Genomic DNA, 17882 nt, shown 5'->3' on the forward strand with positions numbered 1-17882 from the left:
TTTTAAGTACCTGGAACACTTAACAATGCATATTTATTAAATGGAGGAATTAATTACATAATCAGGGTAGGAAGATACTTTAGAAATAATCTGGCCTCTCCCACCTGATACCTCAGACTTCTCAGCATGTATCTAATACACAAACTGAGAACAGTCTGTACTTCTATGCTCAAAATTCAGTGCTGCTAAGACTGCACTCCTGAGCAATGGATTTATTCACATAGTTCAACCTGATGTCAACCAGTGCTTCTAAAATTACCTGCAGTGCAGAAACTTTAAAAAAAATTCTAATCTCCAATAGACCATTACTTTTATACATTACAACAAAAATTAAAAACTAGAAATGAAATTTTAAAATAGACATAATAGTAATAATAAATTAATAAAATATAGGACAGTATTACAGGGATCAATGGGAACACAATTACTCTGTCAAATTGCTATAAAAATTTCCAACACTTATTCTTAATTTCTATCCTCATGTCATGGTGTGGATGTAACAACAGTTGAAGAGACACACTTTGAGGAGCACCAGTCTAGACCCTGCTTCAGAATTTACTCCTCTCTCCTGCCCCTCCCAAGCTTTCAGCATGCTCCCCATCTCAAGCCCGCAGGCACAGTAGACTAGCCAATGTGTTTTGGAACTTCTGACCACAATGTCTTCCTGGGGGAGGCCTCTAGAGGCCTGCTATGGAATCCTTGAAAATTCTAGTTTAATGAAATCCAGTGAATTGACCTTGAAATGTGGGACAAAGCCTTATTTTTCTAAAATCGTTTACTCTTCTATTGGGGAGTGGCAAAGCCACTTTTAAAAGATTATCTTACATTTTATTATCCTGTTAATAAAAACATTTCCTAAAATGCAACATGCCTAATACAGTTTGTGTATATGGTACCTGGAATCATTCAAAAATAAATTTAAAATTTTATCCATATGTATAAATATAGTGAACAATATATTTCCCTTATTACACAGTAATGAATAGTCTATTGTCTGGAAACAGTAATACTATGAATTGCATCCATAAAAAAGATGTGACCATTTAAAAACTGAATATGTTCTGAGAGAGGAAGTTGAAATATAATTTTGAAAATAAAAAAGGCAGTGAACTCATATTTCTCTAGACATTTAAAAAATATGACACATGCAACAGAGTTCATATTTCAGTGTACTGTGCTTTCTCCTCTTAACAATACCCTGATTGAGCTTTTGTAGTTACCAGGCATTTGTTTTCAGTGTATGTACAGGATTTCTCTATGGAGATACGTCCATAACATGAAGGCATCCAATATAGGAAATGACATGCAATGCCTTTATTCTTCCAGTTTAAATAATGCCATGACAGCCACTTGGCAGACTGCAGTGGAGAGGAGGCCTCCGCAGGGAGCTGCAGGTTATAAGTAGTAAGGGAAGTGTCAAACTGTTCCTGGGATACAGCGTATCAAAACCTGCTCTTCACTGTGCAGCATCACTGGAGATAAATTCCAAGGAGAACAAGCAACTTGAAAAATTGGGTTTAGTTGAACAAAGAAGATAGTTGATAATGGTAGAAGTTGTCATTTTTGATGCACTTCTAACTTCTAGAAAATAGATTCCCACCTTTAAAAAAAATCCTAATCCCTACCCAAATCTTTTTTATTTTGCTGATCTATCCATATTTGAAAAATTAAAACCTGGGAAAAGTTGGACTTGGAGCACTGCACCATCACTTCCTCAAGGGTTTCCCAAGTAATAAAGAATGGAGCCTTCCTGGAATTCCTTGTCTGGCTAGAGCCCTGTGTGAGCCCTTCTCACTCCAGGAAACCTCAGCGCTTCTTACCCAATGTGGCCTAGCACCGGAGCTGGGCTGTTCCCCAGAAGACAGAATGGCTGAATGCAGATGTGCATCTCACCTAAAGCAGAACTATCTGAGGGACTAAGTGTTCCAGGAAGTTGAAGTTTAGAAGACAAAGCTGTAGCACAGAGAGGACTGAGAATGGGAGGAGAAATAATAGTGAAAATAAGAGTTAAAAAGGTCAACAGAGGAGGCAGCTTAACACAAGAGAACAGCTCCCTGGGGCAGAGTGACACAAGCTGTTAAGAAACAGTACAGTGAGGTCAAAACCAGGGCACTAGGTCATCTCACTTCAGGAGCCTTGAGCCAAGTGCTGTGATCCCAGTTATGCCAGGCTCCTCTGCCAGCCAGGCGCTTCCCCCACTTCCTAAAGAAGAAAGTGTTCCTTGCCTCCAGGCTTTGTTCCACTGGTTCTTCTCCTTAACATCTGGCCAGTTCTTCAGTGCCCAGACCACATGCCACTGTCTCCCCTACATGCTGTCCCCACATAATGAACTGTCTCTATTTTGTTCAGCAGGGTGAACTGCCTTCCCACTCCTCCACCCTTTGTGTGTCTATCGCTGCACTTACACCAATCAGCTGAAAGGTCTCCCCTGACCCCAAGTGAATGTGACCTTTTTGTCTCCTGAGCCCCTCAGCACTTTCCTAGGTTGTGACATAACTTGGTGTGTGCATCCTAGTCCCACTGCTCTTAGTAGATGAAACTCCGTAAAGGCAAGAATGAGGTCCCATTCATTTGTGTATGCCCTGCAGTGCCTGGCTGAAGAAATGGGTGCTTGATGAATATCTGTATATGGTAATATAGCTACTTTTCTCCTTAACAGAGAAGAGTTCTCATAATAGCTCATAACAGACAGGTAGGAGAGAGACATATGAGTGGAGTTCATGCCTTTCCACAGGAGCTGTTTCTCCTCTCTCAGGTCTGCACAATGAAGGTGGATTTCTTCAATCTCTTGCCCTGCCCTCAATTTTTCTTGTGAACACCTGGGTAAGAGCCCGTGAATGCATGGAAATTCACACCTTGTGTCTGGATCTCCCAGGAATTCTAACTCTCATAACAGCCCACACTCAATCTTCAGCAATTTGTTAAGACTGTTAGCTGTATTATTTTTACCAGCTTATTTGACACCCAGCATCTGATGCAGGTTAAGCAACTGCTCGTGTTCTGGTCTTTCCAAGATCTCAAGCAACTTGGTTGCTCTGCCTCCTGAGCTTTCTGATGGGCTCGAGAGGTCCTTTTTGTAGACTAATCTTTTTCTTGTTGTAAGGCTGAAATGCTCTTTCTTCATACACAGCTTTTGATGTAGCAAATGCATTTTTTCAATACCCATCAGGAAGGAGAAACACATGCATTTCTGATTTATATATAATGGACAATTAATAAGAATTTCAGGGCTATGCTAATTCTCCTGCTCTGTTACAATACATCCAAAGGGATCTGAACCATCTGGATATTACATAACACATATTGGTCCACTGCTTGATGACATGGTTATTAATTAGGCCTATTAAGGAAGAACTTGCAAGGAATCTGGATGCCTTGGTATGACAATACATGTCTCCAGGTGCTGGATAGGAAATAAGCCTCATGACAATTCAGAAGCCTTCCACATTGGTGCAGTTCAGGGGCTGGTGATCTGGGACATGATGTACATCCCTTCCAAAGGTAAATTATTGCAAGTGTATCTCCTATTGCTACGTATAGTATAGGCTTCTTAGATTCTGGAGGCAACATATACTCTTCCTACTCATTTATAAGTGATATGAAGGGCTGCTATTTCTGAGTGGGGAGCAGAGCAGGAAAGAAATCTGTAGTGGATCTAGGCTGTAGTACAAGCAACCCTATTTCGTGGGCTATACAACCCAGTAGATCCCACAGTAATAAGAGACCTATGAGAGAGAAGAATGCTGTCTGGCAGGTTCCAATAGCAGACGTGTAGCAAAGTCTTCCTTTGCTGAAACAAATAGCTCTTGGCATACTACATTGTCTTGGTAGAAGCTAAGCGTCTAACCATGGGACATCAAGTGTCACATGGCCAAAATTATCCATTGTGATGAACTGGGTACTCTCAGACACACCAATTCACAAACACCTATTCATTTTTAAATAGAAGTGATACATCAGAAATCAATCTCAAATAGGTCCAAAATGCATAAGAAAGCACAGGAACAGTGGCCCAGATCCACTGTTGCACCAATGTCTCTCCCTCAGGTCATACCTATGACTTCAGGTTTGGTTTCCCCAGGATCAATTGATGCAAGACAAAAACACTGGTTTCGTTTCATGGATGGGTAAGCTCTGTATGTTGCTGCAAGTTGAAAATAGACTGTTGTTGCACTAGAGCCCTACTCAGTGGAAGTAAAAGATGGTGATGAATGAAATCCTCCCAGTGGACAGTTTTGAGTGGTCAGAGAGTAGACCCAGGTGTAAGGTGACAGTCAGACTTAGGGGCAGTGGTGAATGGCTTGGCTAGTTGGTCAGAAGCCTACAAGGTACAAGATTAGAAACTCAAGGACAAGGAGGTCTGCAGAAGAGGCATGTGGACAGCCCTATGAGAGTGAGCACAGCCTGTGAGGATCTTCTGCACCCACTGCAGAAGATGCACTAATTCACCAAATGAAAAGAAAGACTGGGTCAGACGATGTCAGCTAGCTTCTGTCCTCAGCTTTCCAGTGCCTGCATAATATGCTCATGAATAACGGAGAGTCCAGCTATGCCTGGGCCTAACAATATGGGTGGAAGGAGAGGAAAAGAATCCTAGGAGACCAAGTTCAAACTAGAAGTGGCTGAGTTAATCTTGAATTGGCCTGTTAGTTTCTACCATCAACAGAAGTGGGGGCTCAAAAGTTAATTTAGTTACAAATAATAAAGCATGTAGATTTTTGCTTGGATTGCTTACTTCTAACCGGTATCTTACATCAGCTAACTTTGTGATTTCCACTTGGTATTTTGCAAGCTTTAAAAGAAATTTACTCTAGTGTCAACACATTTGTAGGAAACAGCCTCTTTTGATGATCTCTCAGAAAGCATGGCTATTGCATGCAACTGACTGTTACACAAAATTTAAGGGTTCTAACAAATGGTCACATTTTGAATTGTAAAGCAATAAGCTAAAATTTCTGCTTGGCTATACCACCTACCCATACAGTAGCCCAGGCCATTTGGCACTCTTGCACTGATCCTCAGAATAAAAAAAAAAAAGAAAAAAAAAAGATTATTTTTTACCGATCTTTCTGCTGCCTTACTTCTTCCAAGGAACTCTGATGATCTCATCTTCCTCCTCAACTTGTGCTCCTAACTACCCATCAAGCTTTTTCTTCCCTAAAAGGCATTCTGCTGTCAATGACTGGGTGAATACTTTTTTTAAAAATCCAAACTATATAAGCATTAGACAGAATATACGAGTATGTGAATTGTCTACTACAGTGCCAGGCACTATGTAGTAGACAACTGTACAATTGGTCAAAGTGGTAGTTATAATTATCACTATCATATAGTTTTAGCAGTGAGAAATGAGGAAAAGGAAAAGCAATTTCCATCTCAAAGGACAATATGTGTCCAGTAATCCAACTTTTGTCCTCATCTTCCTTACACAGGCAGCTCTTATTTACTGTACGATAATGATGGAACCATACTGATAGTTTTAATCATTACAGAGGGCTGTCCGTTGCACTCTGTTCTGCCTCCTACAGCTGTCTTGCTAATAACTGCCACTGTTCACAATGGAAATTTAAAACAGTGCCACGCAATCCAACAGCTGGAGCCAAAACTCCAAGCATGTCCTCTACTGAGTGTGATTCAGTGGTGGGTGTGTCATGATTAGGGTAAAAATACAAAAGATAGATGTGTTTCCTGGGGAAGGGGGAGGGGGAGTTACTTACTAATAACCAAATAATACTCACTTAGATCTATCTAGAAAAAACTTTTATATATAAAATGGAAAAATTCAGCATATAAACTTATTTATTTATTCTGAAAGGGAAAGTACATGTAGTAAGAACAGCTTTAAAACAATGACTTTTGAAATTTAAATAGCGCATTTTATCTGTCAATTCAGTATTTAGAGGCCATTTTGTGCAGGGTGGGCATGATTAAACTGTTATATCTAAATCTATGACACACTCAGTCCTTTCCTGTCGTTTTTCTTTTTAATATTTCAAGGACCAGTTGAAATTTTTGCAATAAAAATTTAATATTTGAAATTTTAGTATTTAAGTGAATCCCATCCTCCCACAGAACAGATTGACCAAGGTTCCTTATGGTTTAGCAGCAACTCCTGGGGCAGGAGCTCAGCCAGCGAAAAGGAAAAATGTTCTAATCCACAGGAGCCAACCATATTTCCTTTATATACACTGTTCCATTACATGCTTCCATTTAGATACTGACAACCCCACACTGATATCTGCAGCCTGGACTTCTACCCTGAACTTCATTTTTGTCTATCTAACTGCCTCCCTGACATCTCCACTTAGATATTTAGTAATTTCCAATTTACCAAGTCCACACCTGAACCCCTGATCTTTTCTCCCCTCCAGTATTCCAGATGTTCAGGTCAAAAGCCCTGAAGTCTACCTTGGCTCTTTCTTTCACAGTCAATATCCAATTAATTAGTACATACTGTAGATATTTCTTTCAAATTATATCCTGAATCTAACAACTTCTCACCATCTCCACTGTTAATACCCTTACTGAACCACCATTATCTTTCATTTGGATTATTTTAATAGCCTTCTCATTGCTCTTCCTCCCTCCACCCTCATCTCCCCAAAAGCCTATCTCAGTGTAGCACTCAGTGAGCCAGATCACAGATCCAATCAAAACCAGATCACATGGCTCCTATGCTCAAAACTCTCTCCATCTCACACAGAATAATAACCAAGGCAGTAAAATATCAGACATTTCTTTTAGAAATATTTTTTTCTGATATATCACCTCAGGCAAGGAAAACAAAAGAAAAAACAAACAAATGAGATTACATCAAACTAAAAAGTTTTTGCACGGCAAAGGAAACCATCAACAAAATGAAAAAAACAACCCACTGAATGGGGGAATATAATCACCAGTGATACCTCTGATATGGGTTAACATCCAAATTTTATAAAGGACTTATAAAACTCAACACCAAAAAAACAATCAATTTAAAAAATGGTCAAAGGACCTAAATAGACACTTCTCCAAAGAGGACATGCAGATGGCCAATAGACATATAAAAAGATGCCCAATGTCACTAATCATTAGAGAAATGAAACGAAAACCACAATATCACCTCATACCTGTAAGAATGGCTGCCTTCAATAAATCAACAAACAAGTGCTGGCAAGCATGTGGAGAAAAGGGAACTCCAGTGCAATGTTGGTGGGATGCAGATTGGTGCAGCCACTGTGGAAAGCAGTATGGAGTTACCTCAGTTCTGGGAATATATCCAAAGAAACCAAAACACTGATTTGAAAGAATATATGTACCCCTATGTTCATTGCAGTGTTATTTAAAATAGCCAAGATTTGGAAACAGCCCAAGTGCCCATCTGTAGATGAGTAGATAAAAAGTTGTGGTATATTTACACAATGGAATACTACTCAGCTGCAACAAAGGAAATCTTATCCTCTGCGGCAGTATGGATGGACTTGGAGAACACAATGCTAAGTTGAAATATGCCAGAGAAGGACAAGTACCATTTGATTTAACTCATATGTGGAATCTAATGAACAAAATAAAGTAACAAAATAGAAACAGACTCATAGATAGAGAACAGAATGACAGCTGTCAGAGCGGAGGGGGATTTGGGGCTGGGTGAAAAAGGTGAAGGGATTGAGCAAAAAACAAACATACAAACAAAAAAATACCTCACAGACACAGACAACAGTATGGTGATTGCCAGAGAGAAGGGGAGATGGGGGGAGGCAGAAGAGGATAAAGGGGGGAATAAATGGTGATGGAAGGAGACTTGACTTGGGGTGGTGAACACACAATATACAGATGATGTATTATAGAACTATACACCTGAAACCTATATAATTTTATTAATGAATGTCACCCCAATCAATTCATGTAAGTGTAATTTACTAAAAAAAAGAACCAAGGTTCTTCAATTCCTGCAAGGCCACACATAGCCTGGCCCCCATTACCTCTCTGCCCCATCTCCTACCACAGTTGCTTTTGCTTCCTGTGTTCCAATGACACTGACTTTCTTATAGCCACAGCTCCTGAGCTTTAGGAAGGAAGCAGAGATACTTGGTAGGGTAGAAGGACAACCAGCGGTCACTGCCACACCAATTCAAATTTTGAAATGACATAAAATATATTCCATCTATAGCACATGAAAGTACTATTTTCAGCCTATATGTCCTGTATGGTGATTTAAATCATGTTTGCAAATTCTTTGACACTCCTTCTATAAACAGGTGGGTCTAATTCCCTTCCCTTTCAATTTAACTAGGCCACAATCACTGCCTTAAACACAATGCAGCAAAAGTGATGCTGTGTAACTTCTGGTGCTACATTAGACATGGCCATGCAGTATCTGTCCGTTTCTCTTGGGATGCTGGCTTTCTGAATCTAGTCATCATACCAGGAGGAAGTGGGGAGAGCACATGGAGATCACACATTGGTGTTCCAGGTGAGAGGCACCAGTCAGCATCAGCCTCCAGACATGAGCCAGCCTTCATGTCATGATTCCAATTCCATTGTCAAGTTGCTGTTTGGAGCCACGTCCTGCCCAAACTGCAGTTTCATGATCAAAATAAATGATTGTTGTTTTTAGGCCATTAAGAGTGGGGTGGTTTGCCGAAACTAGTTTGGCTCAGTGGATAGAGCGTCGGCCTGCGGACTGAAAGGTCCCAGGTTCGATTCCGGTCAAGGGCATGTACCTGGGTTTTGGGCACATCCCCAGTAGGAGATGTGCAGGAGGCAGCTGGTCGATGTTTCTCTCTCATCGATGTTTCTAACTCTCTATCTCTCTCCCTTCCTCTCTGTAAAAAATCAATAAAATATATTTAAAAAAAAAAAAAAAAGAGTGGGGTGGTTTGTTATTCAGCAACAGATAAATGGAACATTCTGCTTCCGTGCTATCTTGATTCAAATTTCTGTAAGTTAGCATCTATTTCACTGTCCTCCTCCTTTCATACTTCAATTTTTTTTTACTCTCTTTCCTCACTTTAGAGTTTCTTTTGTTCTTCTGCCTGTTTTATTACCATGATAAGCATTTCTTTAAAAGACACATATTGGCCACACATATTTGAGAATTAGTTTTTGATGTTTTTCATTATGTTGATGTAGTTTCACATTTCAACTACTTGTATATAAATGACTTTTTAAAAAACTTTATTCACTCTAAACATTTTTGGTGAAACTTCAATCTTAATTCTCCTACTAATCCTATTTCACAGGCCGCTATGACTGCCACTGGACCCCACCTGACCTGTCTTTTCTTTCTCAGTATAAAAGACAATTATATTTCTCTTTAAATTACAAGAACAATATAGTAACTAGAAGTAAATATGCCAAAACTTGCACTAATAAAATTGTAGTCAACATTTTTCAATTAAAGACTGATATAGAAACAGCAGGAGTTCTATTTTAGCATCCTTTCTCATGGATGTTTACGGGGTTAGTGCATCTCAGTTCCTCTGAGGCTCTCTTCATTGCCAAGTGAGTAAGTCCCATTATGTGAATCTAAAGAGAGTTAAGAAATTCCAGAAACACCTGAGCCAGAGTAACATTTCTATTACAGTTAACCCTTGAACAATGCAGGGTTAGGAGACAGTAACTCCCTACTCCCATTCCATGCAGTTGACAATCCACACATACCTTTTGACTCCCAAAAACTTAACTAGTAATAGCCTACTGTTGACTGGAAGCCTTATCAATAACATAAACAGTAGATTAACATAGTTTTGTTATATGTATTATATAATGTATTTTTACAATAAAGTAAGCTAAAGAAAATGCTATTGAGACAACCATAAGGAAGAGAAAATGCGGACCTATATTTTATGCACTTATGACATATCTAACTTTTCCTTAATTTTTTCAATATTTCTAGGCTGTGCAGTTTGTCTGCAAGGTTTTTTTTTCTCAAATTGTTGCAATTCTCCAGAAACTTTTCCAATATATTGAAAAAAATCCACAAATAAGTGGACCTGTGCAATTTAAACCCATTTTGTTCAAAGGTCAACTGTACTATGAAAGTCAGCCCAAAGTGATGAAATTGTGTTTGGATCTAACATTCTCCACAGAACTAAAACTCTAAGTGGGCTTGGTTTTTCGTTTTAAGACCATATAGTACATGGCACCTAGCCCAGGTTGGTCTCTTACTGCTGCTTCATGCACTGAAGTGAATTGTTACTTTAAAATTTTAAGTTAACTTTCAGTTGACGTGCAATAGTTATAACCACCTTATATATATTTCCTTTCAAATATTTCCAGATGATTTCTCCCTCACCACGTCATGGACACTATAAGAACTAAGACCTTTAACTCACTAAATGGCCACCTCTATTCTGATGACTCCTAGTTTATACTTTGTAGTAACTCTGATCTCTCACCTAAATCCAACCACCTATTTTATATTATTACTTGAATAACTCACAATTCAAGTATGAGGCACAATGTCTAAAGTTGAACTCATGGTCTTCTTCAAGCCATAGACCTAACTTCTCCCCCAGGATTTCCCATCTCCAGGAATGGCTGTACCAATGCTGATAGTACCTGTTGTCCAGGCCAGAAATCTGTATCTCCTAAATCCAACGCAATGCCTGGCTCACAGCCAGTACTTAGTATTTGTTGAAAGATTATTGAATACTTGTACGGAAACTGCGGTTAAATCAGACTCTCAACTCCTTCACAGACCAAGGAAATGAATAATGATTTATCCAAAACCCAAGCTGATCTTTCCTGGCTTTAAAAATCCAAGCTCTTTCCATCATGCCAAAGCCACCAGTATTTACTCAAACAGTTGAATGCCTTCTAAAATTCCCATGATTACTGTGCATCAACATGCAGTTAAATGAATGAATTGATTATAATTTTCTCTGCTCTACCAAATTTCTAGTTCTCATACTGTGCTTCTTGAATGTGTCACTGCTGAAAAATGAACACTAACTGTGTATTCAGGGCATTTAATGGCAAATTTGAGTGAAATGTTGCTGTCTTGATAGAAAAGATTTCTTTGAGCTCTACTAAAAATTTTGTGTCAGCAGACTGAAATTACATGCAAAATTATCTAAACTATTCACATATGATAGGCAGTCACACTTAGTAGCAGATGAAGCCTTCAAAAAGGTATGAAATGAAGCTGAATAATATCAACCTCTGGTATAATTACCTACAAGTCTCTGTTCATAACTAAAGGCATAAAATGCAAAAAATTATGGTACACAATAGTGTGCGGCATCAGGTAGCAAGGGAGGACACTATTGTAGCCCTGCTGCACTTCATCTACTATTTTAGAGAACTACTAAGTACTTAATGCGATAAAGGATCATTATTCCTGGGTTTGGTTCATTACTTTTCTTTGTGTAGTAAAGTTGAGTGGTGCAGACTTTGGAGGGGCCAAGGAGGCTTCCTCTCACTGAGGATTCATGCCCCAAACCATCTTAATTACAATAAATCCATTGGAGGTACATCACTAATTGTCTAGACATCATACCTGAGGGCAAACAATGTAATTCTTCAGTCACCTGTTCTCTGATTCAATCATTCTCAGATGAGGTTTTTGACTATTCAACAAGATCCTGAAAAAGAAGTAATGAAATCTGCATATGGATTAGAACCCACTACATAATCCTTCCATTCCAAAAATAACAATACCAAGCACTGTATCGATTTAAATAATTCCAAAATTGCTCTCTCTTCTGTTGGCGATAGATTGGTTAAAGATGGGATCCACTTCAGCACCCTGTGCGCTAACCTAGAAGTGTTTTTGAAAGCCTCTATTACATCTGCTGCAGATTCCCTAACCCATTGGGCTTGGATTTGGACATTCTCAGTAGGAATGGTTACAGGCTGACAGGACTAAAGGCAGAGATGACGCTAGTTGATAGATCCTGTAGTTCAACTTCATCCCAGATAGAAGCTGGATTCATCTGATATCAGAGAAATGAAATTTCTGGAGACCAAAACTAGATTTGAAAGACTAGAAGTTTCTTTCTAGAAACTTCTTTCCCAGCCTTGAAACTCTTGGGTGCTATGAGTCCTGGATATACACGAGATGATGACATTTTTATTTTTATGTATGAAGGTGGAAGCTGACTTTTCTCCCTAGAAATGATTTGTAGAATCAACTTGCAAAAACATGAAGGTTCTTTGTTAGATTGTAAACTTCATGAAAGCAGGATAAAATGGTGATGGGAAAAAATAAAAGTTTTTAAAAAAAACGTTAAAAAAATAATTCCAAAATTTTAAACAAGAAATAATTTTTATAGGTACAGTTAGGAAATAGTACGTCTTCTTTTTAGTTGAAATGTTACCACATTCTCACATTCTTTCTAGGCCACAAATAAATATTTCATAATAACAATATCTAACATTTATTAAGCACTTACTATGACAGTTACCTTATTTCAGAATTTCTTGACCTCAGCACTACTGACACTGTGGTCCTGATAGTTCTGTTGTGGGATATGCGTTTAAGAGGTTTAGCTACATCCCAGGCCTCTAACCTCCCCACTTGCACCTGCTTGTGACAAAAATGTCTCCAGAAATTGTAAATGTTCCCTGGACGACAAATTGCCCCTCGTTGAGAACTACTGCCTTAAATATATAATTTATTTAATCCTCTAAACAACCCCACGAAGTAGTTCTATCCTGCACTGTACAGGCGAGAAAACAGACACAGAGATTCAATAACTTGTCTCAAGTCACACAGCCTGTAGGAGATACAACCAGGATTTGACCCAAGTGAGTCTGACTCCAAGAGCCCTCTTAACTGCTGCCCTGGGAACTTGATCCCTTTCTGACTTTAGGGCTTAAAAAGAAGCTTTTTGGTTCATCATGCCTCCAGAGTTATTAAAAAGGAACTGCTTCAGCGGTGAATTCAGGGATTGAAATTGACCTAATAAAGGGAAGAGGAAGTAATGTCTCCACCTCACTGTGTATGCCTGGGTCATGGTAATTGAAAGCAGACGTTTCAAAAAGGATTAACCACGTACAAAAAAAAATCTAAAAACCCACAGCTTGGTAACCTTCTTCTACTACCTCAGTCACTTTTAGCTAGGTAGAATAGATGCCCAGTATAATTTAAGAACTTCCTCCCTTAAAGGAAATATCTGACCCACCAACCAGCATAATTCCCATAGAGAAATTCATTTGCAGATGACCCTTGTAAAATGCTAATATCCGTATTATGTCCTTTTAGTCTTCATTTAAATAAATTAATCAAATTAGTGAGTTATTTAGCAGCCATTAGAAGTAAATTACAAAACAGCAAACTTCTGAGTGATGGCCTAGTCAGGGGCAGAGGAAATCTGGTAGCAAGGTATTTTGCAGTGTAGCTCAGTGTGAGGCATACGGGATAGGCAATGTGCTAGGCAGTGGACAGGTGGCCAAAAGTGAGGAAAAGCCATGGAGAGTCACAAGAAACTGCCTTTCTGTCCTCCCTAGTTCTCTATTTGACAATCTCTGCCCCTCCCCCATCCTGATATTCTAGCCCTTCCCTTGAAATGGAGACCAGTCCCAGCCTATCCAAAAAGTCTGCACAGCAGACCTACCACTTTATAGCAAACTACGAGGGCTGAACACTTTCCCATTGGCATTGCTTGCTCTTTCTGGAATCAGCTACCCAAACTGTTAACCAAGCATAAATGAATCTGACTTTGCTAAAATTAAAAATGGCAAAATTTTATTTAAGGATTTGCAAATTGGAAACACTACCAGGTAATGGCCAGAGTGTTATCAGTGGAAGTGGAGGATCCCTTTCCCCACTGGGTGTAGGGGGTTGGGTTTTTATGGTACCTTGAAAAAAATTATTTTTAAGTCTCACACGGGAGAATAAGTGATTTTTATTTGCATGTAGATATATCCCACGGTTTCCAAAGTCCCATTTACCTTAATCCAGTCCTGGAAGAGGTGCAGCTCGGAATCCAGCAGAACTAAACACAAAGCCAGTGTTCAGAGTTTCCTTTCCATGGTGGAGAGTCTGGCAGAGCATTAGGCTAATTCCAGTCCATCAGTCCACTATGTGTGGGGTCCACAAGGCTGTAGGCCACTGAGCAAGTGCAGAGCTTTAACAGCCCTGCAAGCCAGGAGTCAGGCGTCAGCAGCAAGAGCCAGACGGAACCTCTTTGTTTAGGAGTTTAAATATTAAATCTTCCGGCCCTTGCAGCGGCCATGCCTATATGCCTACTCTTGCCAATGCTCTGTTCCCAGGTATGACCGACAAGCACTCTCTCCCCTTTAGATTTTACTGGGCAAGCATATAATATTCGGCCTTCCCTCTCTTCCTTTCCAGTTAATTAATAACTGGGTTAAATTATAACGATATCAAGAGTGTTCCAAAGAAAAGAGAAAAATTGAGAGCTCTTAACAGTAAAAAGTATATTCTTGAGAAAGAAAAAAAAAAATCAGTCCTGTATTCTTAGCTCCGGATTGGTCCGAGATGGTAATCTTCGACTGGTGGTCTGGATAATGGATGTCAGGTGATCTGTATAATAGGTGTCAGGTGGTCTGGATACATGAACATTCTTTCCTAAGTTCTTCAGAGAATGATCTACAGGCTATATATACATATATATAGAAGACACTGATAGACTACTAAAAAATTCAAATTTTAAGTCCGCAGGCTGGTTAAAGCAAGGATACAATCATTTTCTCTTGCCTCAACCTACTTCATTTTAGTAATTTAGCAGCTTGACTATAATGACTCCATTTTATTTCTTGACTCTTTTCTCACTACTTTAATGACACATGGATTTCTATGTGCAGGAAATCTACGCCTGCATTTGCAATGCACATGGCTTTGCCCTGATTCTGGCTTCTCTAAACATCTTGTGGAACACAAAATTTCACCATCTTCTGGGGAACAAGAGACTCAGGGTGTGGGTGCTCTATCACTCATTGTGGATGTCATCTTTTGGGCAAGAAAGTCTACCCTTGCTGTCTTATGTAGGGAGACACAAAGGAAGTCCAGTTTTTCCCCCTCTATTCATTACCACTAAATAAATGTAAGTAGACAACTACTTCTTTTCTTTGATTCAGAAAGTGTCAGATAACCACTACATTTTAAAAAGGCTTCCTTATCTGGGAGTGCTCACTGTGAGCCTTTTTCTCCAAGGAAGGAATGAGAGTAAAATGCCACTGAAATTTAAACTAGGCTCTGCAATTAAGCACTTTAAATCTGCACAAAACAATTTTCAAATATTCAAATGCTAACAGAAAGCTTCTTTAAAAATATGAACAGAAAAAAAGTCAGCCCTAAGGTTCATTGATGCAACAGAAAAAAAACTTATTGTGGAACTTTAAAGTTCAATGATTAAAAAGGCAAACTATTGTGAGTATTTAAAAAGCTAGGCTGGGTGGTTAATTGCAAGGACGACCAGATAAACCTCATACAAGCACCCCAGGTAAAGCAGGCTTAGAGATGGAAAGTTGGCCTAGATCTGATCAAACTGCCTTGGCCTTTTGAGAAAAGCAGGGTGAAAGATACGCACGTACAAGCTTGTTTTTTTTTTAAGAAAAGCACGCCTCTATTTATTATATTTTGCAACTATGATCTTTTAAAACAGTGGCCTTAGGAAAATCTGCTCTGGCAAGCAACTGCAGAGGCTCCTGTGGAGAGGAAGTGGAAAGACTGGGCTTATATACAAGGGCTGCTGGCACCTTCAAAGCGCAGGGGATGGTTCACAGCAAAATGTAGTCCTAAGTAAATGGGTTTCAGGCAATTTCAGTGTTAAGATAACATCATTAAGAGCAGAACAGATTGTGCTCAAACCCTGCTGTTTATAATTAACACATTGCTTCCAAATACTCCAGGGCCCCTGGAAAATAGTCTTCTGCTCACATCCACCCAGACCAATCAGAGTATTTTCATCAGATTCCATGCTGGGCCAGCACCTGTCTGGACAAATCCAGTAGAGCCAAAGAACTCCTCTCCCTGGCCAGCTAAGTAGTTGGATGAACACAGCTTGGCTTAGTCATTGTCACAGTGTCCATATGGCTTTGAAGCTTGTTTTCACAAGAAATCATACAAGTATTTTATTATGTCAAAGTTCACCGTCCTATAAACAAAAACAGATAATAGGTTAGCATCCTCACCCCCAGACTGCTCAGCTTTACATGTATGATTCTGGGAAGTACATGCAAAATAATTCACAACTGATGGTGAATAATCCTATGGTGCTGTCAAAAGCACCATGAAAAAATTGACATTAGTTTTTCAAAATGTTACTAGGAAAAGAGACTCTTTAAAAAGTTCATTTTCCTTCTCATAAAGTTTGCTTTTCTAAAAAAAGGAAATGAAGTTAGAACTATTCATTCTGCATTTCAATTATACTACAGAAAGTTTAGATTTCATTTGAAAGCTATTTGCTTTTTGTCTAATAACCAGAATAAAGTAATTAGAGATGCAAAAGTATTTAAATCTTCTTTGCTTTTGAATACTGTTTATCTTCCAAAACACCTGTTTTATCATTACAAAATGCATAGCTCATCTGTCCTCATTTGTAGTTTTCATTCTTTTCAATCTTTTAACACTGGCTGACCTGTGTGTGTATTGTAACTAAATTTGTATGATCCAAGAATACGCTACAACAGACGATGTGAGTGTATATTTTTGTACTCTGGTAGCAGGCAGAATAAAATAGCAGAAAGAGAAAGACATATAATTATTTTCCTTTCTCCAAACTCATTCTTCACTATAAATATTCAGACTTAGAGGTTTATTATTTGAATAAATGGTCAAAATAATTAGATATAATGATCTAGCAATAAGTATAAAATTAAAGCCTTAAAGTATTCAATTCTGCAAAAATAACCATCCATGTGAGAATAGCCTTCTAAAGATTCACTAATTGCATGCTCTTATTTATTAAATCACCAATTAATGTTTTTGTCTATCATTTTATAATATACTTTCTAAAAATGTTTCTAAGCAAATGACTGACATATCAAATATTTTTAAAAATTTGGAATGCGGAATTATAGATACTGCTTATGAAAACACATTTAAAAATAGCTGAAATGAGATTCTATGGATATTGTGGTACCTAATGGTGGACTGAAAAATACCTTAATTGTCTTATTACAACTGTGCCTCTCTGAAGAATACTTAACCTTTCCAAATGCATAAAAACACTGCCAAAACAATTTTATTCTAACTAGCAGTAATAAAACAACTAAAAATAGGTACTAAAATTTTTAAAATCTTATCTCAGGCATAAAAACACAAAAGATATAGTTATATATCATAAAAGCTATTTTAGTTTTATGTGTTTTTCTTTCATTCAGTTCTAGAACACCTCCAACCCCTAGCTCCATCAAAATGTCAAAATTACTAGCAACAAGGTACCACTAACAAATCACTTTTTTTTTTAAATCATGGTATTGGTTGAAAAGATGTGTTTCAGAGGATCTTAGAAGAAAGCATAGTAGCTATTTTTAACCACAGGTAAAAAGGGGAGTGAAATTTGTACATCTCTCAAGCACCTTTCCCCATAATGACTGGGTCTTACAGGTATAAACCTTAAATGATAAGGTAAACTTACTGCTGTTTTAGTGTCATTTTTCTTTGGCATTGGGTGAAAAAGAAAGTTTAGAAGAAGCTAAAGATTAAAATAATTTAACTTCCAATACTATGGGATTAGAAGACATTTGATAGAATATTACATAGCCATACAAAATAATCAATATGAAGAGATACCGACATTACGAGGGGAAAGGAGAACAGAGAACTGTACTATGCTGTGACAGCTAAGGATAATTGTTTGTATAATGGACTAAAACTAGAAGAGAACATAAACAAATTAAAATATTTGTTACTGGTAGGACTCCTTATTTTACTTAGTAATCTCCTTGTGTAACTATAGCACAGTTTGTGCAATAAAATTTTCTTTAAT

The 17882-nt window shown here is 38.3% G+C and overlaps 1 protein-coding gene across 6 annotated transcripts in view; it reads right to left on the reverse strand.

Annotated features, from left to right (window-relative positions):
• The window catches only part of ORC5 (origin recognition complex subunit 5), a 161227-nt gene that overhangs the window by 77579 nt on the left and 65766 nt on the right, over nucleotides 1-17882 (reverse strand). For 2 of the 6 annotated variants that reach the window (XR_011472684.1, XR_011472683.1), the window contains exons 14-15: nucleotides 13879-16046; nucleotides 11483-11567 (exon numbers count right to left, since the gene is read on the reverse strand). Coding sequence is in view for 4 of the 6 variants with exons in the window: in XM_070424602.1 (XP_070280703.1) it covers nucleotides 16001-16046 (46 nt within the window). In the remaining 2 variants the exon portion in view is untranslated. Of the gene's footprint in view, nucleotides 1-11482; nucleotides 11568-13701; nucleotides 16047-17882 lie in introns of those variants that run through there. The other 4 variants (XM_070424602.1, XM_070424604.1, XM_070424603.1 and 1 more) reach the window with 2 other exon arrangements.

The sequence above is a fragment of the Myotis yumanensis genome, unplaced genomic scaffold (genome assembly GCF_028538775.1).
Source record: "Myotis yumanensis isolate MYYU_CA2020_CCGP unplaced genomic scaffold, mMyoYum1.0.hap1 SCAF_9, whole genome shotgun sequence".
Classification (NCBI taxonomy): Eukaryota; Metazoa; Chordata; class Mammalia; order Chiroptera; family Vespertilionidae; genus Myotis; species Myotis yumanensis.